Source organism: Sapajus apella, unplaced genomic scaffold (genome assembly GCF_009761245.1).
Source record: "Sapajus apella isolate SASKATOON/1434 unplaced genomic scaffold, GSC_monkey_1.0 scaffold19, whole genome shotgun sequence".
Taxonomy (NCBI): domain Eukaryota; kingdom Metazoa; phylum Chordata; class Mammalia; order Primates; family Cebidae; genus Sapajus; species Sapajus apella.
Window position 1 is genome coordinate 8,267,528 of NW_022436959.1, and position 25,649 is coordinate 8,293,176.

General features: G+C 40.1%; 1 protein-coding gene across 3 annotated transcripts in view; it reads left to right on the plus strand.

The window, feature by feature from the left end:
- The window catches only part of CPVL (carboxypeptidase vitellogenic like), a 156,477-nt gene that overhangs the window by 98,734 nt on the left and 32,094 nt on the right, over window positions 1-25,649 (plus strand). For all 3 annotated transcript variants that reach the window (XM_032286672.1, XM_032286671.1, XM_032286673.1), the window contains one exon: window positions 21,442-21,624. In XM_032286672.1, the coding sequence (XP_032142563.1) occupies window positions 21,442-21,624 (183 nt within the window). The remainder of the gene's footprint in view (window positions 1-21,441; window positions 21,625-25,649) is intronic.

The following is a 25,649-nucleotide window of genomic DNA, read 5'->3' on the forward strand; positions in this document are numbered from 1 at the left end:
AATTTCCATATTGATTTCATTTTTGACCCCATGATCATTCAGGGGCAGGTTATTTAATTTCTGTGTATTCGCATGGTTTCAAAGGTTCCTTTTGGGGTTGATTTCCAGTTTTATTCCACTGTGGTCTGACAGACAGTTCCTGATATAATTTCAGCTTTCCTAAATTTATTGGGGCTTGTTTTGTGGCCTATCATTTGGTCTATCTTGGTGAAAGTTTCATGCACTGTTGAATAGAATGTGTATTCTGCAGTTGGTGGATGAAATGTTCTGTATATAGCTGTTCAGTTCATTTGTTCCAAGGTATAGTTTAAATCCATTGTTTCTTTGTTGACTTTGTGTCTTGATGACCTGCCTACTGCTGTCAGTAGAGTATTGAAATCCTCCACTATTATTGTGTTGCTGTCTGTCTCATTTCTTAGGCCTATTACTAATTGTTTTATAAATTTGGGAGCTCCAGTGTTAGGTACGTATATGTTTAAGATTGTGATATTTTTCTGTTGGACCAGGCCTTTTACCATTATATAATGTCCCTCTTTGTCTGTTTTAACTGCTCTTGCTTTAAAGTTTTTGTCTGGTATAAGAATAGGTATCCCTGCTCTCTTCTGGTGTCCCTTTGCATGAAATGCCTTTTTCTACCCCTTGATGTGAGTCCTTATGTATTAGGTGAATCTCCTGAAGGCAGCAGATGGTTGGTGAGTTCTTATCCATTTTACAGTTCTGTATCTTTTCAGTGAAGCATTTGAGCCATTTGCATTCAATGTTAGGATTAAGATATGAGGTACCATTGCATTCATCATGCTATTTGTTGCCTGTATACCTTGGCTTTTTGGTTTGGGCTTTGCCTTTTAAATTGTTTTGTTTTATAAGTCCCGTGTGATTTATACTTTAAAGATGTTCTGTTTTGATGTGTTTCCAGGATGTGTTTCAAGATTTAGAGCTCCTTTTAGCAGTTCTTATAGTGGTGGCTTGGTAGTGGCAAATTCTCTCAGCATTTTTTGTCTGAAAAATACTGAATCCTTCCTTCATATATGATACTTAGTTTCACTGGTTACAAAACTCTTGGCTGATAATTGTTTTGTTAGAGGAGACTAAAGATAGGGCCCGAATCCCTTCTAGCTTGTATGGTTTCCGCTGAGAAATGGCCTGCTAATCTGCTAGGTTTTCCTTTATAGGTTATCTGGTGCTTTTGTCTCACAGCTCTTAGGATTCTTTCCTTCATCTTAACTTTAGATAACCTGATGACAGTGTGCCTGGGCAATGATCTTTTTGTGATGAAGATCATTTCCCAGGTGTTCTTTACACTTCTTGTATTTGAATGTCTCTGTCTCTAGCAAGGCCAGGGAAGTTTTCCTCAATTGTTTCCTCAAATCTGTTTTCCAAACTTTGAGATTTCTCTTCTTTCTCAGAAATACCAATTATTCTTAGGTTTGGTCATTTAACATAATCCCAGACTTCTTGGAGGCTTTGTTCATATTTTCTTACTCTTTTTTGTCTTTGTTTTATGGGGTTAATTTGAAGACCTTTTCTCCAAGCTTTGGATTTCTTTCTTCTATTTGTTATATTGCTGAGACTTTCAAGAGCATTTTGCATTTCTGTAAGTGTGTCCAATGTTTCCTGAAGTTTTGATTGTTTTTTCTTTATGCAATCTATTTCCCTCTACTTCTTGTATTTTTTTTTTTTTTTTTTTATTTCCTTGCATTGGGCCTTCCCGTTCTCTGGTACCTCCCTGACTAGCTTAATAACTAACCTCCTGAATTCTTTTTCAGGTAAATCAGGGATTTCTTCTTGATTTGAATCCATTTCTGGTGAGCTAGTTTGATTTTTGGGAGTATTAAAGAGCCTTACTTTGTCGTATTACCAGAGTTGGTTTCCTGGTTCCTTCTCATTTGGGTATGCTCTGTCTGAGGGAAGGACTAGGGCTGAAGGCTGTAGTTCAGATTCTTTTGTCCCACTGGGTGGGGGTGTTCCCTTGATGTGGTACTCTCTCCTTTTTCCTGTAGTTGTGGCTTCCTGTGAGTCAAGCTGCAGTGATTGTTCTCTCTCTTCTGGGTCTAGCCACCCAGCAAGTCTCCCAGGCTCCAGGCTGGTACTGGGAGTTGTCTGCACAGAGTCTTGTGATGTGAACCATCTATGGGTTTCTTAGCCATGGATACCAGCACCTGTTCTTGTGGAGGTAGCAGGGGGGTGAAATGAACTCTGTGAGAGTTCTTAGCTTTGGTGGTTTAATGTTCATTTTTGTTCTGATTGGCCTTCTGCCAGAAGGTGCCACTTTCCAGAGAGCATCAGCTGTGGTAGTATGGAGAGGAGCCAGTAGTGGGCGGGGCCCTAGAACAACCAAGAGTATGTGCCGTTTGTCATCAGCTACCACAGTGGGTAGGGAAGGCCCATCAGGTGGGGGCAGGGCTAGGTGAGTCTGAGCTCAGACTCTCCTTGGGCAGGTATTGCCGCAGCTGAGCATTTGTGGTGTCTCCCAGGTCCTGCAAGAGCAGTCCACTTCGTTGACAGGGTCTGTGGGTCCTCTCAGGATTCCTGGTTTCTTCTCGCAGTTGTTCTGAAGCTAGAATTCACGATGCAAGCCTCCACACCCTGCTCTGTCAGTCCAAGTTGGTGCTGCAATCTCTGTTTTATAAAATTTTAACACAGATCAAATGTTTCTGAGGAAAATGTAGCATCCAAATTGAAATGTAAAAGGGCAAAATATAGGATCTTAGAGACTTAGTATTAAAAAAAAAGTAAGGTATCTCACTGGTCATTTTCATACTGGTTACATGTTGAAATTAGAATCTTTTGAAGACATTGGGTTAAATAAAATGTAGTTTTGAAATGAATGGCACCCTTTCTTTTTACTTTTTTTTAAACTAGTAGTTTCCAATAAATTTTAAAATTCCTATTGACCTGATAAATTTACTGGAAAGCATCACTTATGCTTTTGATGTCATACCCAATAAACCGTTGCCTAACCCAAGGGAACAAAGATTTAGTCCTGTTTTCTTCCAAGAGTTCTGCAGTTTTCACACATACTTTTCATCAACAAAAATTAATAAACTTAGCTAGGTGCAACACCATGAAGACTCTTACAAACATAGTGTTCAGTGAACAAGGCATGTCACAGATTATAAACAGAAGAAAGCACAAAAACAAAAATCATTTATTATTTTGAGATACATACATATATTATGAAACTTTTTTCAAAAGTTAGTAAATTCTGTATCTAAACTCCAGGATAGTGAATATCTCTGCCCAGGGGACAGAAAATTGGGACTGGGACGGGGAAGAAGTACACTGGGTAGCTTCAATAGTATTGATAGCATAGAAGTTCTTAAGGTGGATGGTGCATTTGTGGACATCTGTTTATTATTAAGCTCCCTAACTTACAGATATGTAGGCTAGGAAATAAGGTGTTTTTTTGTTTTTTTTTGTTTTTTTTTTGAGGCAGGGTCTTGCTCTGCCACTCAGACTAGAGTGCAGTGACATGATCTCAGCTCACTACAGCCTCCACCTCCCAGGTTCAAGCGATTCTTGAGTCTCAGCCTCCCAAGTAGCTGCGACTATAGGTGTCCACCACCATGCGCAGCTAAGTTTTGTATTTTTAGTAGAGACAGGGTTTCACCGTGTTGCCTAGGCTGGTTTTAAAGTCATGACCTCAAGTGATCTGCCTACCTTGGCCTCCCAAATGACTAGGATTACAGGTGTGAGCCACCATGCCCAGACAATAATAAGATTTTAAAGGAGGCAAACTGTGATTAATGTACTTCGGAGATTTAATTGACCATGTTGTGAGCTTTTGGTCTTCTCTGTATGGCAATGCCTTTAAAGTCTCTCAGCCTGCTACAAAGAAGTAGCAGGCATTCTGGTGGAGGCAAAGTCACTGATCCACCCTCACGGGGAATTCCATCAGTTTTTCTCATGGACACAAAATGATGACACAATCCAAAATGGTATGTAACTAAAATCATCTTTTCTGCCTGGCTCTACCTGCTCATTGGTGGGCAGCTGATTTACCTTGCAGTTCTTATTCTGTTACCTGTCCCTGATGGTAGCATTGAAATGCATTCAGTTTCGGAAGACTCGCTGCTTGGAAATTAGAATTCCCTTTTACTTTCTAATCTATAAAATGCTATCTCATGGACAGTAAGCATTATGAAGGCAGCAGTGTTACCTGTCTTGTTCACCACTGTATACCCGGGGCCTAGCACAGTGCTGGGTGCAAAATAGACTCTCAGTAAACTGTAAGAAATGAAAGAATAATTTTCATAGGAACAAAAAAGGTTTTGATGGGGAATAAGTGTTGCTTAATACATTTGACTTCTTTAATCTTCCCTTTTCCAACCATTATGAAACTGTACTTCCACTACAACTGTGGTTCTAATGGCTCCCTTTGCATTAAAAACACCTGAGGGGCTCTAAAAATGCTGAATGAGGCCCACTCCACCAAAGATTCTGATTTAGCTGCCTTCTGTAGCAACCAGCACATAGTAGTGTGCAAAAAGTTGGAAGGAAGGAAAGAAAAGAAAGGATGGAATGATAGAAGGAAGACAAATGGCTTGTTCATTTGTACTATAAACCATCTTTACACTTAACTTACATTCAATTATAACTGCAGATAATCCACCTCGAGTACCATATATTCCCTAGTCTTTTCAGCAGCATTAAAAAAATGAAAATGCACTCTCATACTTTGATCGTAAGATGTATCCTGATTTTGAAAATAAATGTGGTGATGGGAGGATAGAGTATCTCTAGAATCCAGGAAACGCAACTCAGTCTATAGGAGCTTTTGGCTTTGAATCTCTGCTCTTCATAGAGGTCCCCTAGTCCCGTAGTTTTTGTGATAAAGGAGTTATACTGTTACTGTTTTTCTTGAAGATGCTGAAAGTGTTTTCAACCCCCTTTTCTCTGTCTCATTATAGTTCCTGCCTTGCTTAAAAAACATAAGTGCTGTATTTTCAAAGACTGTGTGTGTGTATGTGTGTGTGTGTGTTCACGCACGTGCGCACCATGTGAGTGTCTCTGGATTTGAGGTTGTTCCTGTTTCTAAGTGGTCTGGAAGGTCACTGCCGTTTTAAGAGGAACCATCTCCAAATGCCAATTCTTACTTGCACGCACTTGTGCTTTTAAAGGTTAAGTTGCCTTCAAGCAAGGCTTAATATGTTGTATTTAAAAGTTCATCTGGCTGGGTGCTGTGGCTCATACCTGTAATCTCAGCACTTTGGGAGGCTGAGGTGGGTGGATCACAAGGTCAGGAGTTTGAGACCAGCCTGGCTAATATAGTGAAATCCCATCTCTACTAAAAATACCAAAAATTAGCTGGGCGTGGTGGTGCCTGCCTGTAATCCCAGCTACTTGGGAAGCTGAGGCAGGAGAATTGCTTGAAGCCAGGAGGCGGAGGTTGCGGTGAGCCAAGATCATGCCACTGCACTCCAGCCTGGACGACTCCTTCTTAAAAAAAAAAAAAAAAGTTCATGTAGTCAGGAAATGGTAAATATAAAGTTACATTTCCCTGTCACTTATCATTCTACAGCTCATTAAATTTCACCTAATTGCATCTTCAGGATTCAGGATGTTAATGTTTTTCAGCTTTACTACCAGACTGAAATATTAACACCCGGGTCATTAGAGTTTTATTTACTTATCCCAGGCTATCAAAAGATCTTCCTTTAGGAATGGCAAGTTCCTGAGTAAGATGTGACTTAGAAGTCTGAAAGGCAAATATTCCAGTAAATCTAACTCATTTTATTAGTCATTCTAATTGCTTGTGGCATTTTCCATTGTAACATTTTTTGATGGCAAAATGTTGATGATAATGGTGGCCAGGAAGCTAGATTTGATAAATGTCTAGCATAGCAAGAAACATTTAACACTTAAACGAGGCTAATTCCTCAAATGTTAGATTTTAAGCTTCTATCAAACCATGATGGAAAAAGTCTAACTTTATTGACTGAGCTTTATGTGATCATATTTCCCCCCAAGTCCTTTGAAGACAATGAAGGGAATGCTAGCATCATTCCATGAAAATCTGGGAGGAGGGAGTAGCTCCCAGTGAAGCATGACTTCTGCAGAGAGGCAAGCTAACTCTAGGACATTTATTTTATGTAACTCTAGTCTGTAGATAAGCAACTGCCACATTATAGTCAAGTAAAAATAACGTACATTCGAAAACCAATTTACACTTCAGAGTTCCTGGTGAGTTCATTTTACCGGTATCAGTTATGATCCAAATGCAAGAGTGGAATTAATTTTTTAATGAGGCATACTTCTGGGCTTTTTTGATTTTTAAGCATTTCAGTGAATAAAGGGAAAAGAGGAAACCTATAAATTATGAAATGGGTTTTGATTCACCCAAACCTGGCATGCTTTCGACATCTTTTCTTGTTCGTACTTTGTTCATGTTAGTTGAGATGTTCACATGATAACCAGTGTGTGCTTGTATTTTCTCTTCATTCTTTCATTAAGCCATTTAATAAGATATTCTCCCCCATGAGGTGGTTGAAGTTGTTTAGCTTGGTGCACACCACTATCATGCCGTAGGGATTTATTTTGTTGTTGTTTGAAAGTGTCTCATGCTTAAAACATTCGAAAGTATACTTGTGATTGGTAGAATTTAATCTAGAGTTACTCAAATATGGCAAGGTGAGGGTGGTTCAGAGAGAAAGATAATAAATGACAATACCATTTGCTATGCAGATTCCAAATGGTTTTAAATTTTAAATTTTAAATGGTTCTAAATTTTAGAAATCTAAAAAGCAGTAAGCTAGGACATGTATATTTAAATTCATTTGCTATGAAACCCAACTGGGATGAAACACAGGCGATTACATCAGTTGACTTTACTGAGAGAAAATAAATTGAGAAAGTTTTCTAGATACAATTAGTAGTATCTGTTGTGCAATAAATGTCACATGCTGTAGTGGCTACTCAGTCTTTATTTCTTGTGTGATAGTATAACAGGAGGAGATGCAAAAAGTCAACATAGATGTTTTAAAAGATTGGGCCACTGGGAATCATTGGGAATCGCAAGCAGTTGCCCAACATCATCCAAAAAAAGTGTGGAAAGATATAGGAAAAGTTTAATTTTTTTATTTAAAACAAAAAAATCAGAAAATAAGCTTTGCCAATTTTTTTTTTATTGTTATTTAGAGAGAGTCTCACTCTGTCACCCAGGCTGGAGTGCAGTGGTGTGATCTCAGCTCACTGCAAACTCCACCTCCTGGGTTCAAGCTATTCTCATGCCTCAGCCTCCCAAGTAGGTGGGATTACAGATGTCTGCCACCACGCCTGGTTAATTTTTATATTTTTTAGTAAAGATAGGATTTCGCCATGTCGGCCAGGCTGGTCTTGAACTCCTGACTTCAGGTGATCTGCCCACCTCAGCCTCCCAAAGTGCTGGGACTAGAGGCATGAGCCACCACGCCTGGCCTGTTGATGTTTAATGTACAGATTGGTCCCAGCGGGGCTGATTTGATCTGTATGTCATGGTCCCACATCAGATGGTCTAGAGCCAGAATGGAAAGCCAGTGCTTTTGTCTTTGTTTTTGTAGATGTCATCATCATCAGCAGCATCATGATTTGAGTCTGTTTGCCAAACAGTCTGATGCCAGGATCTGTGCTCTTTCTATTCCAGTTTCCTCCTCTTTCATGTGACAGTGGATGACTTAATTCTGTGACAGCTGGCCCTGGTCTGTTATCAAAAAGAGAAAGCCACATCGTCACACTTCCCACTGCTGACGGAAGCCCCAGTTGTACGCTCTGGGCTCCTCCCAGGGCTTTTTCATTGTATGTGCCTGGTTTGTGTTGTAGAAGTTGTCTGAGCAACCACACTCTTGCCATGAGTCAGTCTGTGGCATCTACTTGCTTATGACTATAATTGTTGTTGTTTGCAAGACCTGTCACTGGGTAATGAGCAACGCAACAGCATAGGATTACACATAAAAGCAGGAACCTTCTGCTCTGGGCAGAAGCTTCAGACACCCTCTGTCTTGATTTCTGGCTTTCCCCTCTGCTCTTTTCACTCTGAAGATGCATGTCTGTTTCTTCAGCCTTCTGTCAGTCCCCATATTTGTTACAGTGATTTGCACATTCCTTCGAGGCCTGTTTGACCTTCTCTGGAAAGAAAAGGGAAAAGGATGCTTTATTCTCCCAACAGGGAACAGTTGTGTTTTTGGAAGAAAAAAAAACACCAAAAAACCTAATTGCAAGGTAATGGGGTGGCTTTGATGAATAGCACCATTGAGAGCATGGGGCAGAAAGTCTTGCACCTGACTGATACCAGCTTTTCCTGTGTAGATAAAACATACGGAGCACAGAGCACAGACTTAAAAAAAAAAAAAAGAAAAGAAAGAAAGAAAAGCAAGCTGTGTAACCAGGCACTTGCCTTTTTTTATAAGGCGATCAACCTGGTTGGAAACCTTCCACTAACTTTGCTATCTACCAGGGAGGGGGTGTGGGGATTGATAACAACAGGTGGGAATTAGACTCCTGGTAGTAGCTTTTCTGCTTCTTTGGATGCCTGCCTGCTACTGTCGCTCTCAGTCCTATTCTAAGAGAAAGGCAAAGTAAACTTTATTCAAACTGGAATTTTCTCAAGCTGGAAAGCAAGTTTATTACGGGAGTAGGGAATGCCAGGGGGCCAGCCAGAATCCAAGGAGAACTGCTCCTCGCGGATGCTCTGCCCCCTGACCATGCTAGGGCCTCCCTGTCCACTGTCCATACTTGTTTTGAGAGCTTCTGAGCATCTCTAGGCTAATGGTTTCTGCAGGCTGTTTAGCATTTCTCCTATGACAAGGCTGTCCTGCTGACACTCGGGACCCCTTTAGCTGGAAAGGATCATTTCCTCCCCAATACTGCATTAGTGAAAGGGAGCACAGCTTTCTTGTTTTTTTTGTTTTTTTTCCCCATTCTTCTTAATGCTTGATGTACTCACTCAATTACTAGTGGTCCTGTTATTTTTTGTTTGTTTTGTTTTGTTTCAGAGACAGGGTCTCACTGTCGCCCAGACTAGAATGCAGTGTCCTAACCATAGGTCACTGCAACCTCGACCTCCTGGGTTCAAAAGACCCTCCCACCTCAGCCTCACTAGTAGCTGGGACTCCAGGAGCATGTTGCTGTGCCTGGCTAGTCTTTTAACTTTTTGTAGAGAGAGGGTATTGGTGTGTTGCCCAGACTGGTCTCAAACTCCTGGCCTCAAGCGATCCTCCCATCTCAGCCTCCCACAGTGCTAGGATTAAAAATGAAAGCCAAGGCCCCTGGCCCATTGCTATTATATTTTGGGACAGTGGTAATGTTGGGGAGTGGGGAGCTGGCAGGCAAGCCGACAGCAAGCAGGTTTCCCATAGTTCCTGCCTACTCCTCTGTAATGATAGATATTGTGAGAGCATCAGCTGCTCCTCCTCCAAGTGGACATAGTTTCCAATTTCCTTAATCCAGCTTCATGAACTGCAGACTGCTCCTCTGAGAGTGGCTGTCCTTGTAAGTTACCTCTGTTACTTGGCAGCTATTGACAAAGACACAAATTTTCTTTCTGGTATATGCCAAACCCAAGGTATAGCAGTACTGTCCAATTGAAATACAATGCAAGAGACATGTGTGCATTTAAATTTTCTAGAGGGCACATGAAAACTATGAAAGAAACAGGTGAAATCTATTTTAACAATATATTGTTCTTAGCACTATATAATGGCATCATATTAACTTGCAGTTGATACTAAGAAATTGCTGAAATATTTTACATTCTTTGTAGTGAGTCTTCAAAATCCTGTGTGTATCTTAGATGCACATAACAATTTTGACTAGCTACATTTTAAGTGCTTATAAGACACTTTATTGAAGAATGTAGGTCAATACCATAGATTTAACTGTCTATAAAGTAAAGCAGTTTTTCTTTGCTGTGCAGGGCTGTTTCTTGTTGGCTGGGTTGTATACAAATGTGTATTTGTTAATTAAATACATTTATTGTTGTGGAAAAGAAAGAAATTGGGTCCTTGACCCACCTCCTACTAGGGTAATAACTTTGTCAAGCATATTGCAGTCTTTGGAGATGACCCTTAGGTGTGAACTTGAAGCTGACCTTCTCACAAGCATTCCTCTTCTGGAGAGACTTATCTGGCAGAGCGGGTGAGGTTGCTCCTAGGACACTTTGAGTTTATTAAAATCAGTTATTGGGCCAGGTGCGGTGGCTCACGCCTGTAATCCCAGCACTTTGGGAGGCCAAGGCAGGTGAATCACTTGCAGTCAGGAGTTCGAGACTAGCCTAGGCAACATGGCGAAACCCTGTCTCTCTCCCCAAAATTACAAAAATTAGCCAGGTGTGGTGGCACACACCTGTGGTCCTAGTTACTTGGGAGGCTGAGACCCAAGAATTGCTCGAATCCAGGAGGCAGAGGTTTCAGTGAACCTCTGCATTCCAGCCTGGGTGACAGAGCAAGCCCCTGTTTGTTTGTTTTTTAAAAAAACAAAACTAGTTATTGATGATGGTCAGAGGAGATTCTTGAGAGGCAAGGGGCTCAGGAAGCAGCCATGAGAGCAGACCCTGAAACAAGAAGCAGAGTAAAGGACCGACTAGAATGGGCCCAGGACTCTTATATTCAAGCAAGAGGACAAGAACTATTCTGGATCACTCTTAAAAGTCATATATGTGTGCTGTTCTAGGTAGGGAACTTTTTCCAAAGATCATTGGGTTGGAATGATGCCTTTCTGGATCCTTTTCAAGTTGGCTTTTCTTGTTCCCCCCTAAAAGCAGCAAAATTATTTAGAGTTAAGTTGCAAGAAAGAAGGATTAATTTTTTTTGGCTGAAAGACATTTGTTTAATCGATGGACACTCATTCAAACTTGTTCCACTTCCATTTTTCTTTATTCATCTTGACAAAACCAGCTGGTAGAGGGGTGGTGGGCATGTGGGGTTGTTTATTCTAAGTTCACTTACCTTCTTGTCTTCCCTTTTCCTTAAAGCCGAAAGGAAAATATGTCTCTTTTTAAGAACAACTTGGTTGTAGAAGTGACTTGTTTCATTCAGTTTTTCTACCAGTCTTCTTCAAGCAGGCCCTGGGGACTCAGGCTTCCTGAGTATTACATCCCTAATACTCTGTAGTCACCAGGAAAAAGGAGGGCCAACAGAGAGCGTGATGGGCAGCTGAGGTCAACGCATTGCCCAAGGACAGATAAACAAGTCTGCCTCCAGGCAGGGACATTTCTTAAATGTTATACTCCTCAGCTGAATTAAAGTCTCCTTCTGTAGCTGAGCTTTTGGGAAACCCATGGGAATTATTGTTTGTTGAGCTGGATAATAGTGAAATTAATTCTCCTCTGCTCAGGAAAAAGGCACTGGTGGGTCAGGCTAATTGCTTCAGTCCGAAAGAACTCCCGGCTACATTAGAGTTTGTAACAGAAGAATGATAAGTAAAACAGCCAGAAGAGGAAGTTTGGAGGGCTGATTTGCAGGAGTTTCATTGATTTAGCATCTGTAGGGAAAATTCCTTTAAAAAAGATTTTTTTTTTTTTTTTGATTAGTGAACAGGAGAACATTCAAAACTAAGACAGATAGAGGCCAACTGGGAATGCTGTGCAGCCTGGAATAGCTTAGGCTGCTGTTCAATCATTTCCCCAAACAGGAAACCACAGAATGTTAGAGATTAAGGTCACTAGATCACTGGGAAAGAGCATAACTTTGTCTGCAAAGTATTATGATATATTGTAAATGGGCCAAAATATAAGCATAAATCTTTCGTCTAAAAACGCAACAACAAAAATCCAGCTTTTTCACGAAAGGCAATTTGCTTTCCTGTTGTGCTGAGATACCAAAGCCACCTTCTGTGGCATTTCTGTAATTTTCCTAATAAGTAAGAGCTGTGAGCAGGAAATAAAGAGAAAGGTTTTGTGTTTCCTGCTGGTAACATGTGTGCTTGTTGTTTTTTTTTTTTTTTTAATAAAACGGATAAAGTTTAGAGCAGTAAGTGGACCTCACATGATTTATTTTCAGTCTTATCCTTTCATTCTAGCAACAATGAAAATACACTAAAATCCACATTTATATACTTTTCTGTCCCTAATCTCTCAGGCTGTATTAAAAGCACAGTTCTTTTTTTTTTTTTTTTTTTTAACCTTTGTTTATCACTGTGGCAACCCCTAACTTACTTGAAGTGAAAATCTCTGAGTCTAGAGAGAGTGGAATCTCTCTAGGTGTCTGTAAGCAAACTCTTCTGCAGGTATCTTTGGCTAACACTGTTAGTTTCTTTATATCTGTCTTAAAATGATTTACCCCTCAAAAGCATATTCTATTTAAAATAAGGGTTAATTCTCATCTGATTCTATTTGTTAGGTCTTCACTAGGAAATCGTTTTCCTGCTGAGTTAAACTCATGAATAAACTGCTGATTTATGCACATCTAGGATCTGAAATTCAATTTATGGTTTGAATTGTTAAAATGACTAGCATTTTAGAAAGGTTTAAGTGAAACTGAGTTTTCCTGGCCCTTCTTCTAAGGAAAACTTAAAGAACGAAAGCATAAATTTGCCTTTCCTCTTCTGATTATTCACTGCTTTGAAAAGTTAAAAAAAAAAAAAAAAAAAAAAGCCGAAGCACTAGGAAGACGGGTCACATGTTTCCGTATCTGTTTCTGCTGTAGTTAGTCCCTAGACTCTTCATAAGCATGTGTTTGTTGAATAGGCAGTGATCTCATATGAGAAAACTACAAACAAAACACACTACATACACAGGTGAGCATGCACTCTCTTCTCCAACTCAGACAAAAGGCCACTTCCCTTCCATTTCAGATGGAAGGAACACTCAACCACCTGCAGATCCAGGAAGGAAGTGAAGTAAATGAATAGTGGTGGATTGAGACCTATTGATCTTTCTTTTTTACCCATGACAGAGACATGGATAGAGACTATTTTTCTAAGAAAAACAGTAGCATAAGCATTGGATAAATGACAACTGGCCTGTGCCTCTGTGTGTGAGGGTATAGGGCGGGGGTGCAGCTGTGCCTAAGTAACAGCTCTGCACAGTGTTAGCTCACTGTGGCTGAGGGGAAATACAGTCCCAGCATGGTCAGATGTACGGATATTTAAATGCTGACTGTGTTAGTTCAGCCTGCCATAACATAGTCATATAGACTAAGGGCTTAAAAACAAGAAAAAATTATTTCTTACAGTTTTGGAATCTGGAAATCTGAGATCAGATTACCGGCACGATTGGTTCTGGTGAGGATCTTCTCCTCGGTTGCAGACTGCTGACTTCTTTTTGTATCCTCACAAGGCGGAAAGAGTGATAGAGAGCTCTCTGGGGTCTCTTTTGTAAGGGCACTGATTCCATTCATGAAGGCTCTGCTCTTATTACCTAATCACCCTCCAAAGGCCCCGCCTCCTAATACCATCACTTTGGCTGTTAGCTTTTCCACATTTGAGTTTTGGTAGGATAAAAACATTTGGTCCATAACACTGGTATATAACTGAAAAAACAATTACAACACAAACATTCCATAACACAGGCATCTAAACTAATAAACAGTAACAACCACACCATTTGGACTAACCAAATACATCTGTATACTGAATGCAAGCCTCACGCAGCCAACTTAAGACCTCTGTACTTCAGTATAGAAACTTTTTATTCTTGATGAAGAGCAATAAAAACATTGGTAAAACCTGCTCTTCAAGTTATAGGAAATCTTTACTTCTGATACCTTATTTGCCCCTCCTGACAGCTGTGGGGTGTAGCTATTCCACTTTCTAGAGGAGAAAATGAAAGCTCAGAGTGAGTAGATGACTTAGCCAAGATCTCTCAGTGAGCACAGGCCTTGCCGGGCTGAGGCAGGACCAGAGGTCAAGACTTCTGAAAGCATCGGCTACTTTTATAAGCCTCTGCTTTTGGTTCTGTCCAGTTGATGGCCTAGTGCAGTTGCTTATGGAATTCTAACTCCTACATCCTAAGTTACAATTCTAATCCATAGGTAGCATTTCGTTCAGAAATTGCTTTGCCATTATGTACTTTGTAATGCTTCAAATGTGGTGATAAACAATAATAGCTAACATTTTGCACATTCATTCTGTGCTTGGGGTGCTGAGAACTTTACACGCATTATGTTTCATAAATTCTCCCTATTCATATGTGCTTTTCTTATACCCATTGTACAGATGAAGAAACTGAGCTCTAGAAGAGCTGACTCGATTAAAATAATACTGCCAGTTAGTGTCAGGGGTCAGATTCAAACTCAGCCACAGAGTTTATGCTCTTAACTATAATCATGTATCCTTCGTTTCAAAGAGTCACACTTAACTTTAGGTGTGCCACTTGCTTGTGAAATTACAAATATAGAATAAACCACCTGTTCAATGTGTTCTTACGGGGGTTAGTGACCGTAGTGAGGCAATGTGGAGGAGCACTTAGAAGCGCACAGTTTGGGCTCAGGCCAATCTGAACTTGAATTTCCATCACCTGTTGGGTGACCAGGGTACACTGGCTTACCTCCCCACACCTCTGCCTCCTTGTGCCTAAATGGGATAAATAACGCCTGCCTTCTGAGGATGCTGTAAAATGCTTAGCACAGTTCCTGCAACATAAAAAAATCAAGTCAGGTGCGGTGGCTTACGCCTGTAATCCCAGCACTTTGGGAGGTGGAGGCGGGCAGATCACGAGGTCAGGAGTTCAAGACCAGACTGACCAATATGGTGAAACCCTATCTCTACTAAAAATACAATAGTTAGTTGGGCATGGTGGCGTGTACCTGTAGTCCTAGCTACTCAGGAGGCTGAGGCAGGAGAATCGCTTGAACCCGGGAGGCAGAGGTTGTAGTAAGCTGAGATCACACCACTGTACTTCAGCCTGGGTGACAGAGCAAGACTCCCTCTCAAAACAAACAAAAAAAACCCACTTCATTTTAAAAACTATAGTCTTTACCACACTTTTCTAGCATTTAAATGTGGGGAAATTCCATGTGATTTTAAATTCCAGGCCTCAAAATTCCTTAAAAGAGTAATACATGAATTGATGACTCTATCAAGAAAAGGCTGAGATGCTATGACCAATGTGTGTAAATTCGTAGTCAAGAGTGTGTTACTATTTCAAGAGCTTGAATACATAGAGTTGAGGTTTACCCTGGCTGGAATTCTTCTTACAATCAGCCTTTTTCTGAAGGAGTGAGATTGACAACCAAGTATTTGACACACAAGAAAACCATCCCTATATTCTGAAGGTCTGTTTAGAAGGGCTTTGTCGAGTCTCTCCAGTCATTATCAGCTGATCAACTTGCTTGGGGAGCAGGAGGAGGACCTAATACTCAGAGACCTCTTACTCTGTTTCAGAGACTGTGCTGAGAACTTTATGTACACGGCGTCATTCGTTCTCTTAACAATTCCGTGTGGTTCTTAGCATCCTCATGTCTAGAAGGGGGCTGAAGCTGTTGGAAGGTCACCCACATGCCTAGTTTCCCAGTTATGGTGTGTTGCCATGTACTGCACTGGTCTGAGTGTATGAGTTTGGATTTCATTGTTTTAGTGACAAACAACTCTGGATACTTGAAGCTTGAAAAAAAATTGATCGGAAGACAGAATAGAGCTCAGAATTCAGGGAAACACTGAAAAAGTGGGGTGAAGAAAGGAGGTGGGGGAAAATTCTAGGGATGTAGGAAGCAAAACTAATGAGTAGACCTATCAGTGAACTCTGTGTGTCTGCCCATGATTCAAATTCCAGGGAAAGAGCATTTGAGTGTCTTTACTAGGTCATCTGCTCATCCCTTGCCAGAGAAGGCAGGACTCTGTGGTTGACAACTCCCACCGGGGCTGTATCCACTGAGGGTGTGGATGACCCAAAGTACAGTTTCCAGGAGAAGGGAGAGAGGACCTGCGCATGCAAAAGCAGCAGATGGTCACTGTACAGCACCACACGAAACCATTAAAGAGCAGAATCCATACCCTGTAATTGTCTGTCAGTTTTATGGGGTACCAGGCACTGTGCAAGGCCTTGAGACATAGCTTGCACTTAGGAAGCTCCCGTTCTTAAGACACTGCTGGTATTTCATGGCTTTTTAACAAGGCCACTTGCCACCAAGTGTGAGTAATGCCCTCACACACATCCTGTCCATAGAGCCAAAGTGAAAGGCGACTAAGAGATGTCGCCAGGGCCAGACAAACAGAACAAGATGGTTTCTGAACCAGAGATGTGAACTGTGTCTCACAGGCACCTAACCCTAGGTTTCCAGCGGCTTTTGGTAGCGCGAAATAGTTAGCTGTAGGGAGTCAATAAATACTTGTTGGTTTGAAGGAACTTAGCTCTTAAGAAACAATTTTAGGTAGAAGGGTAGAAGTCAGGATCTAGGACTCATTCTGGTGCCTCACAGTGTCACAGTGTCCATTACCACAGAGTGGAGACAGGCAGTGGAACACTACCTGACCTCGTGAAGCAGCACAAGAGTAAAGCTCTATGTACATGAAAGCATGTTGAAAAGCAAAAAATAATTAATAAAAATGCTTTTCTCATCTCTGCCTTTTGACAAAGAGAAAAAGATGCATGTAACCCAAGTTACCCAATGCCGTCTCTTGTAAATGCTTGAATTCTGGAACGAGTTTTTAAATATTGTCTATGAACCAAAGTTAAGCTTTTTACCTAGTAGTCATGAAAAAAATGAGAGCTGGTATGGTAGTATTTGAATTCTTACAAATTACTTCCCCCAAAGACTCATCTTTTGCCAAACTGAGGAACCCAATCGCATAGCATTATTGTTCTAAAAACATTCTAGGCTGGGTGTGGTGGCTCATACCTGAATCCCAGCACTTTGGGAGGCCTGAGGCTGGTGGGTGACTTGAGCCCAGGATTTCGAGACCAGCCTTGGCAACATGCTGATACCCTGTCTCTACCAAAAATATGAAAAATATCCAGTCTCACAACCTAGTCTCAAATACATAAATAAATTGAAGAATTATTTTTTAAAAAACGGCGAGAGCACATGGACACATTGGGGGGCCAATACATACTGGGGCCTGTGAGGGGTGTGTGGGGGCGAGGGAGAGCACAGCTAGGCTTAATACCTAGCTGATGGGATGATCTGTGCAGCAAACCAACATGGCACATGTTTACCTATGTAACAAACCTGCACATATACCCCTGAACTTAAAAGTTGACAAAAAATAAAAAGCATTCTATGGCCAGGTGTGGTGGCTCATGCCTGTAATCCCAGCACTTTGGGAGGCTGAGGTGGGCAGATTGTCTGAGCCCAAAAGTTCAAGACCAGCCTGGGCAACATGGCAAAACCCCCTCTCTACAAAATATACCCCCCCCCCCAAAAAAAAATTAGCCAGGTGCAATGGCATGCACCTATAGTCCCAGCTATTCGGAAGGCTGAGATGGGAGGATGGCTTGAACCCAGGAGGTGGAAGTTGCAGTGAGCCAAGATTTTGCCATTGTACTCCGGGCAACATAGACGCTGTCTCTTAAAAAATAATTTGAAAAAAAAAAGATTGTAATTACATTTGCCAAAAAAAAAAAAAAAAAAGCCTCCTAGGAAATAGCCCATCTAAAATCAACCACAACTCAGGTACCTTAATTGTATTTTGATTTGCTTTTTCCTCAGGTTTGAAGCATTTTTAAATGTGATAATGAGTACAAACAAGTGAAGTCCCAGTTTTTCACTGATTTTTTTCATAAGATAAGCATTTTTCTGTGACATTGCATAACCATCAATTTCAGTAAGTTAAGCAGCCAGCCCTCTTAGGAGTTTTAAAAGAAGTCTCTAGAAGCAGTGCCTTTGCTCCTTACCGGAGGCCTGCAGCTGACCAGAAAGGAAAGTGAGGACATGCACGTTCAGGGCGCTGCCATATCGCTGGAAGCAAAGTCCCGCTGTTCCTTGTTTTGTTTCCATCACTCTTGACAAGGGAAGTGTAGCTAAAAGCTGCATTCATCTCTGTCTCCTCCCTGCTGTCTTTAGATCTTGCTGCTTAAAATACTAGCAAGCCTCAGGGTTAGGTTTGCTCCAGAGTGTCCCAGTTTTAGCACTGAAAGTCTTGCTGGGGCAACCCTTGTCCGGAGCAAACTGGGACAGTTGGTCACCCTACCAGGGGAGAAGTGGGATGAGTGTACCCACATATTTGGCCAAGCTGTCAGAGCTAAGGTCCTTCCCTGGAACTTCTCTATCTGGATGTGAGTAGCCAGCGTGTGCCCTTGGGCTTCAGGACCACCACAATGCCATCCCCGCCTGCTTTTTTTGCTCAGTCACTGGGCCCTGGGCTATCTCACCCACTCATCCAGCCTAGAGGCACCTAACGGGGATATTCCCGTAGGGGCTCCTGAGAGTAAATGTGACGTTCAGGTAAAAATAAGAGCTCTGGATTTTTTTTTTTTAATTTATTTATTTAACTTTAGGTGCATACTATATCTGGCATTTCTTCCCATGTTATCCCTCCCCTCCCTCCCCACCCCCTGCTGTCCCTCCCCTAGTCCCCCTCCCCAACTGCCCCAGTGTGTGATGCTCCCCTCCCTGAGTCCATGTGTTCTCATTGTTCAACACCCGCCTATGAGTGAGGACATGCGGTGTTTGGCTTTCTGTTCTTGTGTCAGTTTGCTGAGAATGATGGTTTCCAGATTTATCCAAGTCCCTACAAAGGACACAAAATCATTGTTTTTTATGGCTGCGTAGTATTCCATCGTGTATATGTACCACATTTTCTTTGTCCAGTCTATCATTGACGGGCCTTTGGGTTGGTTCCAGGTCTTTGCTATTGTACACAAGGCTGCAGTGAACATACGTGTGCATGTGTCTTTATAGTAGAACGATGTATAGTTCTTTGGGTATATGCCCAGTAATGGGATTGCTGGGTCAAATGGAATTTCTATTTCTAGATCCCACAATTGGTGGGAGTGTAAATTAGTTCAACCACTATGGAAGACAGTGTGGCGATTTCTCAAGGTTTGTCTTAGCCCAAAATCTCCTCAAAGTTCAGCAAAGTCTCAGGATACAAAATCAATGTGCAGAAATCACAAGCATTCCTATATACCAATAACAGACAAACAGAGAGCCAAATCAAGAACGAACTACCATTCACAATTGCTACAAAGAGAATAAAATACCTAGGAATACAACTAACAAAGGAGATAATGGAATTTTTATGTTTAATGCTGGCCTGCCCTGTCAGCTTTGAAATCACTTCTTATAATCATTAATCTGATTTCTTTTCAGTTGCATTTGACTTCTGTGCCCTTCAGAAATACAAAATAGTTTCCATACTTTGCAAAGGAAGGATTTCCATTTATACTCAAACGTAGACCTACACATGACCTGTGCAAGATTGTGCAGTTCAGCTCTTCACTGCTTTGTTGGTCCACAGAGTTAGTGCTCTCATTATGGTGAGACTTGAATAACAAGAGAAACAACTCGGGGATGGTCCTCATTCTACTTCAGTTCAACATGTAATGCTGTACAGAGAAACTTGTTTTTGCTGTATGATGGGGACTATGCTATTGTCCCTTAAGGATGAAAAAAGAAATCACATTGATTTCAAAATATAGTAATGATTATCAGTAAAGAAAGCAATGGGAGACGTGAGAGATGCAGGCTGCGTATACTGGTCATGGAAAGTAAAACTAAACGGATGCACTATGAATTTGCTGATTGATCAGCATCTTTACACTGAATTCTAGAAGAAGAATCGCTTTATACATGATGGTCTTTGCTAATCAGCTATAATCAGGTGTTCCTAGAATGGTGAAGTAATTAAGCCTTGTTCACTGGTACTGGTGGTATATAATTGTTTCCATACTTTTGGCCTAAACAACTGTAGGAGGGTTTGCAAAGGCCATAAGTACTCAAGGTCTTGGAGGTAATTTCTCTGTATAAACAATGCAAATATTTTATTGCTGGAGTTCAGTTGAAATTTTTAAACAGGCTTTAAATCTATCAGGATTTTCCTGTGGGTTTCTGCTTAGGAGAGTGGGGGTGGTGATGGTGACTGAGTAACATGAAAGGCCCCGTTTTCCTGCAGTGGGGGCCCAGGGCTCTTTCATCTTAGTCTGACTGCTGTCCCACTGCTGCTTGAGGATTTGGAGTGTGTAAAAGTCCTGTGCTTTTTAATTATGTTTGAGCCTTTTAAGAAGCCCGCGCCATAAAGGGAGAGACGGAAACACATGCAGTGAAATATTTTATATCCAATTTGAGGATTCAACCGAAGGTCTCTGCTCGGGCCAAATCAGAGCCTTCAAATAGATAAAAGGTAGCATGGAGTTGAGGCTGACCTCTTTGCTGGAGGTAGAGTGGCAATACTTTATGATAATTAATATCATGTTAGCTGCATAAAAATCGCACAAGAAAAGTAGAAAAAAGGAGGGTATATTCCTCAGATTTTCACCTTCTAAATTATTAACTTTTTTCAAAATTGTATTTCATATATGTGAATATGTACACTGATTTTTATAGTTATTGTGATATATGTTATATTGGACTTTGAGCTTTCATATTTAACATTGTGTGATAAGCATTTCCCACACTGCATCATGATTCAATGAAACATTTTAAAGGTTTTACAATGTCATATAGAATTCTTGTACTGCTGTGCATTTACCTACCCAGTTATAGGACTTTTAGATTGTGTTTGAGTTTTTCATTATAAGACTCAATGAATATATATAATTTTAAAAAATTTCTCTGGACCTGTTTTCCTAGAATATATCCTGCAAGTTGAAATTGCTGGGACAAGAAATTTCCCATTAGTTCCACAACTTTAGCAGAATTGGGTATTATCTGAATTCTTTTTTCAAGCGGAATTGAAAATTGTTTTAGGGTTAAAGACAAGAGTTGCCTCAGTGTTGTTTTTCTTGTGATAACCATCAGTTTGACATACACACAAATTGTATTCTAGGAGGAAGGAACATTCCTCTCTGTTGACAAGTAGCTATCATATTTTTTAAAAGGAAGTTTTGCAAGTGGCATGGCAGGCATAGTTGCTTCCAATAAGAAACAAGTTTAAGGTACCTGATTCTCTGCTGCTGCTGCAAAAAAATTATACTTGCCATAGAAATCGATGTAGGAGAGGAGAACATTATGGATTAGCAATACCCAAGAGAATGCTCAGATTGCCATTGACTGTAGTGCCTGAAGTTAATGAAATGCAGACTTCATGAAAATCCTAGGGTGTAGTATTCCTTGGTTCCACTAAAATGTAACCACAGTCTTCCTCCTCAACATAGCCATAAATCCAAGTAAAACTATATGTGTGTATCACTGGGTGATACAACACAAATGTCTTTGAACCAAGAGAGTCCTTTGTGCAGATTACTATGAAGAATGCAATGGTAGAGGCAAGGCTTGAGTTTATTTCAGATTGTTGTTTCTCATGGCTAACTAGAAGAAAATCTCGGAGAGATTCATGTCTCCTTTTCTGTCTTGCTGGCTCACTATACCTAGCTCAGTTTACAAGCTTCACCTCCTGAATCTTGCATTTGCTGATGGCTTGATTTCATTTCAGGTTCTGATCTACAATGGCCAACTGGACATCATTGTGCCAGCCGCTCTGACAGAGCGCTCCTTGATGGGCATGGACTGGAAAGGATCCCAGGAATACAAGGAGGCAGAAAGAAAAGTTTGGAAGATCTTTAAATCTGACAATGAAGTGGCTGGTTACGTCCGGCAAGTGGGTGACTTCCATCAGGTAGGAAGATGCTTGGGGGCGGGCACGTTGTAGGAATGGGAGAGTGGGATTGAAAATAAAGCCTGAATACCAGTGAGACATGGCTGACCTTAAGCAAAGCCATACAACAGCCAACATGTGTCTTCTGTGGCCCTGCTTTCCACAGAGAAGAGTGGTCTGAGATCATACATACATAGGATTAAATATTAAACTAGAGAAAAAATTTAGGCGTTGTTCAAGAGGTAAGGAGACAACTCATTAAAAAGACAGTACTCAGTTCAAAGAAGCAAGTCATTAATGAGAGAATTGCAGTCTATTTGGGGAGAAAGGCTGACAAATTATAAGAGGAAGTTTCAATACAATTTCATCTGGCAAATGTATGATCATATTTTTATATTACACATGGAGCCTCGGGACAAAATCTCTCTAGCTGATACCCTAGTGCAACCTCCATTTTGGGGTCAGACTCTCCTCATCTTCCTTTCTTGCAATGTTCTCTTTAAGTTTTGGAATCATGGTTATGCTGGCTTCATAAAATAAGTTGGGAAGTATTTCCTCTTTCTATTGTTGGAAACAGTATCTTTTTAATAAGTGTTAGGAGAATTTATTGGTGAAGCCATCTGGGCATGGAGATTTCATTGAGGGAAGGGTTTTGTCATTGTTGATATACAGTAAGTGTATATCTTTATAGAATACATGTAATATTTTGATAAGTGTATTTAATGTTAATGATAAATCAGGGCATTTAGGATATCTATCACCTCAAACATGTATCGTTTTGTTATATTGGGAACATTTCAAATCTCTTCTAGCTGTTTTGAAATATGCAGTATATTGTTGTTAACTATAGTCACTCTACTGTACTATTGAACACAAGAATTCCTTCTAGCTAACTGTTTGTACCTATTAACCAATCTCTCTTCATCTTCCCACCCATCCCCACTTCCCAGCCTCTGGCAACTATCATTCTGTTCTCTGCCTCTATGAAATCAACTTTTAAGCTCCCACATATGAGTGAGAAATACAATATTTGTCTTTCCATGCCTGGCTTATTTCATTTAACGTAATGACCTCCAGTTCCATCCATGTCACTGCATGTGATAGGATTTTGTTCTTTTTTATGGCTTAATAATATTCCATTGTGTATATATGCCACATTTTTAAATACATTCATCTGTTGATGAATACTTAGGGTGACTCCATGTCATGGCTGTTGTGAATAGTGCTGTAATAAACATGGGGTGCAGATATTCCTTTGATATACTGATTTATTTTCCTTTAAATACCAAGTAGAGGAATTGCTGCAGTGTATGGTAGTTCTATTTGTAGTTTCTTGAGAAACCTCCATATTGTTTTCCATAATGGCTATACTCATTTACATTCCCACTTAACAGTCTATGAGTTTCTTTTCTCTGCATCCTCATCAGCATCTGCTACTTTTTGTCTTTTTGGTAATTGCCATTCTAACTCCAATGAGATGATACCTCTTTGTGGTTTTAATTTGCATTTCCTTGGTGATTAGTGATGCTGAGCATGTTTCCATATACCTGTCCAGCACTTGTGTGTCTCCTTTTGAGAAATGTCTATTAAGATCCTTGTCTCACTTTTTAATGGTATTATTTGTGTTTTGTGTTCTTCAGTTGCTTGAATTCCTTGTATCTTCTGGATATTAGTCTTTTGTCAGATGGATACTTGGCAGATACTTTCTCCCATTCAACAGGTTGTCTCTTCACTCTTTTGTTCCTTTTGCTGTGTAGAAACTTTTTAGTTTAATGTAGACCCATTTGTCTATTTTTTTTGTTTTGTTGCCTTTGCTTTTGGGGTTGTGGCCATAAAAGCTTTACCTACACCAGTGTCCTGAAGTATTTCCCCTGTTTTCTTCTAGTGGTTTTATTATTTTAGGTCTTATGTTTAAGTCTTTAATCCATTTTGAGCTTATTTTACATGTATATGGTGAGAGATAGGGGTTTAGTTTCATTGTTCTGCATGTGGATCCCAGTTTACCCAGCACCATTCATTGAAGAGGGTGTCCTTTCCCCAGTATATGTTCTTGTCAGCTTTGTCAATTATTTGGCTATAAATACATGGATTTATTTCTGGGTTTCCCATTCTGTGCCATTGGTCTATGTGCCTATTTTTATACTAATACCTTGCTGTTTTGGTTATTATTGATTTGCAGTATATTTTGAAATCAGGTAGTGTGATGCCTCCAGCTTTGTTATTTTTGCTCAGTATTGCTTTGACTTTTTGGGGTCTTTTGTGGTCCATGAGAATTTTAGAACTTTTTTTCTATTTCTGTGACAAATGTCATTGGTAGTTTAATAGTTATGCATTGAATCTGTAGATTGCTTTAGTCAGTATGATCATTTTAACAATATTTTTCCAATCCATGAGCATGAGATGTCTTTCCATTTGTTTGTATCCTCTTAAATTTCTTACATCTGTGTTTTATAGTTTTCCTTGTAGGATCTTTCACCTCCTTGATTAAATTTATTTTAAGATTGATTAGTTATTTTGTAGCTATCATAAATTTCTTTCTTGATTTCTTTCTTAACTAGTTCATTATCGGTATATACAAATACTAGTGACTTTTGTATATTGATTTGTATCCTACAACTTTATTGAATTCATTTATGAGTTCTAAAAGGTTTTTGGTGGAGTCTTTAGGTTTTTGTATATAAAAGAGCCAAATCATGAATGAAATTCCATTCACAATTGCTACAAAGAGAATTAAATACCTTGGAATACAACTTACAAGGGATATGAAAGACCTCTTCAAGGAGAACTACAAATCACTGCTCAAGGAAATAAGAGAGGACACAAACAAATGGAAAAACATTCATTGCCCATGGTTAGGAAGAATCAATACTGTGAAAATGGCCATATTGCCCAAAGTAATCTACAGATTAAATGCTATCCCCAACAAGCTACCATTGACTGTCTTCACAGAATTGGAAGAAAACACCTTAGATTTCATATGGAATCACCAAAAAGCCCACATAGCCAAGACAATTCTAAGCAAAAAACAAAACAAAACAAAAAAACAAAGCTGGAAGCATCACACAACCTGACTTCAAACTATACTGCAAGGCTAGGGTAACCAAAACAGCATGTACTGGTGCCTAAACAGATCTATAGACCAATGGAACAGGACAGAGGCCTCAGAAATAATGCCATACACCTAAAACCATCTAATAATTAGCAGACCTGACAAAAACAAGCAATGGGGAAAGGATTTCCTATTTAATAAATGGTGTTGGGAAAACTGGCTAGCCATATGCAGAAAGCTGAAACTCGATCCCTTCCTTACACCTCATACAAAAATTAACTCAAGATGGATTAAAGATTTAAACATAAGACCTAAAACCATAAAAACCCTAGAAGAAAACCTAGGCAATACAATTCAGGCATGGGCAAAGTCTTTATGACTAAAATATCAAAAGCAATGACAAAAGCCAAAATAGACAAATGGGATCCAATTAAACTAAAGAGCTTCTGCACAGCAAAAGAAACTATCATCAGAGTGAACAGGCAACCTACAGAATGGGAGAAAATTTTTGCAGTCTACCCATCTGATAATGGACTAATATTCAGAATCTAAATTTACAGGAAAAAGCAACCTCATCAAAAAGCAGGCAAAGGATATAAACAGACACTTCTCAAAAGGAGACATTTATGCAGGCAACAAACATATGAGAAAAGCTCATTATCACTGGTCATTAGAGAAATGCAAATTAAAACCACATTGAGATACCATCTGACACCAGTTAGAATGGTGATCATTAAAAAGTCAGGAGACAACAGATGCTAGTGAGGATGTGGAGAAATAGGAACGTTTTTACACTGTGGGTGGGAATGTAAATTAGTTCAACTATTGTGGAAGACAGTGACAATTCCTCAAGGATCTAGAACTAAAAATGCCATTTGACCCAGCAATCCCATTACTGGGTATATACCCAAAGAATTATAAATCATTCTATTATAAAGACACATGCACATGTATGTTATTGCAGCACTGTTCACAATAGCAAAGACTTGGCACCAAC